Source organism: Nansenia antarctica, assembly GCF_963989245.1.
Source record: "Nansenia antarctica genome assembly, chromosome: 13".
In the NCBI taxonomy this organism is placed as follows: domain Eukaryota; kingdom Metazoa; phylum Chordata; class Actinopteri; order Argentiniformes; family Microstomatidae; genus Nansenia; species Nansenia antarctica.
The window spans coordinates 25,442,967-25,445,466 of NC_137683.1; the positions used below are offsets into that span (position 1 = coordinate 25,442,967).

General features: G+C 55.4%; 1 protein-coding gene across 1 annotated transcript in view; it reads right to left on the bottom strand.

Moving 5' to 3' along the window:
- The window catches only part of pcdh7b (protocadherin 7b), a gene marked incomplete at both ends in the record, with an annotated part of 129,011 nt that overhangs the window by 63,111 nt on the left and 63,400 nt on the right, over positions 1 to 2,500 (bottom strand). Inside the window, one exon of the mRNA XM_080544136.1 lies at positions 186 to 402. Coding sequence (XP_080400262.1) covers positions 186 to 402 — 217 coding nt within the window. The remainder of the gene's footprint in view (positions 1 to 185; positions 403 to 2,500) is intronic.

Below are 2,500 nucleotides of genomic sequence, written 5' to 3' on the forward strand. Positions count from 1 at the left end.
TCGCTTCCCTCGATAAAAAATAACACATCGCTATGCATGTGTGTCCGTTAAATATCGGCATGTAGTATCTGTACCTATCTATAGTCTATCTACAGTATCTGTGTGTCTGCGTGTCTCTGTGTGTGTGTGTGTTTATCTTATTATTTAGTTGTTGTTTTTTTATCTCCTTTAGTGTTTGCCCCTACCATTTTCCATATGCTCTGCCTCACCGACACTGCCATCCGGTGTGGTCCTCTCGTAGCTGTCCTCGGGCAGGGGCAGGGCGCCCAGCCGGGGGCCCGATGAGCTCTTGCTGCTGGGTGTCTCCGACTCCTCCAGGCCGCTGTCGTAGCAGCTCTGCAGCGATCCCTGGTTGGGGTCCTGGGGCTGGCTCACCACCGAGAAGGTCACTCGGCGGAACGGCTACAAGAGAATAGAAACGTGCTGGGGGTCACTGGCTGGATCTGGAGCCGGGCTGGGTGTGGAGCCTGGATGGATGTGGGGGGGTGGGGGTGGGGGGGGTGTTGGGTGAGGAGGGGGGAGGTGGCTGGATGTGGGGGGGGGGGGGGGGGGGGAGGTGGGTGTGGACCCTGGCTGTATGTGTGGGGGGGGTGTTGGGTGAGGAGGGGGGAGGTGGCTGGATGTGTGGGGGGGGGGGGGAGGAGGGGGGTGTGGACCCTGGCTGTATGTGTGGGGGGGGGGGGTGTTGGGTGAGAAGGGGGGAGGTGGCTGGATGTGGGGGGGGGGGGGGGGGGGGGAGGTGGGTGTGGACCCTGGCTGTATGTGTGGGGGGGGTGTTGGGTGAGGAGGTGGGAGGTGGCTGGATGTGTGGGGGGGGGGGGGAGGAGGGGGGTGTGGACCCTGGCTGTATGTGTGGGGGGGGGGGGGTGTTGGGTGAGAAGGGGGGAGGTGGCTGGGTGTGGACCCTGGGGGCTGGGGGGGTGGCTGGATGTGGACTCTGGCTAGGGGCCTAGGTGGGCTGGGTGAGGAGGGGGGAGGTGCCTGATGTGGACCTAGCTAGGGGGCTGGGTGAGGAAGGGGGAGGTGGAGGGAGGGGCGGTTTCCTGGGTTGTTTTGATTTTTTTAAAGGGGACCATTTGGAGGGGTGTAAGGGTTCACAGTTGGGGGTATATACCATAAGACAATGCCTGAGGTGGCTAAACAATGAGGGTTCAGGGGGGACAGGGGTTTAGAAGGTAGGACTCTTAATACTGTAGGTGAAACACTCGGTACACTAAGGTCTACACAGGGACTCCACATTATCGGACTACAGCAGTTTGGTGCCAATGGTAACCTATGGTCAACCTATGCTAACCTATGCTAAGTCAAAGCTACGACATCACACAAGGAGCTAGAACTCACACAAAATGTGACACGTTCTAGCGTATCGGTCCGCATGTCGGCAACCGAAATCCAAAAATGTTCTGACTTTTCTTTTGAAACACGGAACTCATTTTCATCAACACAAACTCGCTAAGTCAAGCCAAAATACTGCAACGCAATGGATCCGGTGAGTAATCCCCACTGCTACCTAGTGAACTATAACACTCCTTTACATTGTTAGCAGGCTCACAAAACAAGCTGTGTCAGTTGACTAGGGAGTGTGTCATTGATTTTCAACGACGGCGGAAATGTATTGCCATTTTTTCGCATCCCGACATCCAAACACTAGCACGTGTCACAAGTGTCACGAACGCCAATGACGGGACTACGGCCTCTCCGTGACATCCTTCCATAAAGACGCCCCCCCTCGGACACCTTGTAAAGGACGCGCGAGGGTACACAAACATACGCTTTTGCAGTCTAGAGATCGTCTGTCAACTCCCTATAGGGACCGAGGAGGGGCCTATAGCTAGCGTCACCGATCCGGCGTCGTGTTAAACACAGCTAAGGAGAAGTGAAGGACGACGCGGCCTGCTTCCCTCTTGTTGATGTCCGACGCTAAAAACAGGACAAGGTGAACAAACACGCTCCCTGCGGAGAGCGTGAGCTAACACCAGAGGAAAGGCAAACAAACAGTACCACACAGGTACGCACGCACACACACACACACACACACACACACGTACACACACACACACGTACACACGTCGTGCACACACAAGCAGAATTAGAGTGTGAGAGCTGCTGTGCAGGGTGCTGGGGGGGGGTGCTGAGTGAGAGTGTATTAATGTTCACTGGCACATTATCGAGTGTTGTCTGTGCACTAAGCAGTGAGTGAACATGTCATTAATGCTGAGGCCCCCTTCTCTTCCCACAGAAGGATACACACGGAGCGGCCTGACGGAGTGGGAGGACAGGATGTGTTACGATTCAGTGTCCATCATGCTACCTACCCCCGCTCTCTCCCTCTCTCCCTCATCTCTGCATCTCTGCATCTCTCTCTCTCACACACACTCTCTCTCTCTCTCAGTCTCTCTCTCTCAAACTCTTTCTATCTCTCTCACTCTCCATATCTCTCTCTCTCACACACACACACACACACACTCTATCTCTCTATCTCTCTGTACGTGCACGGTGT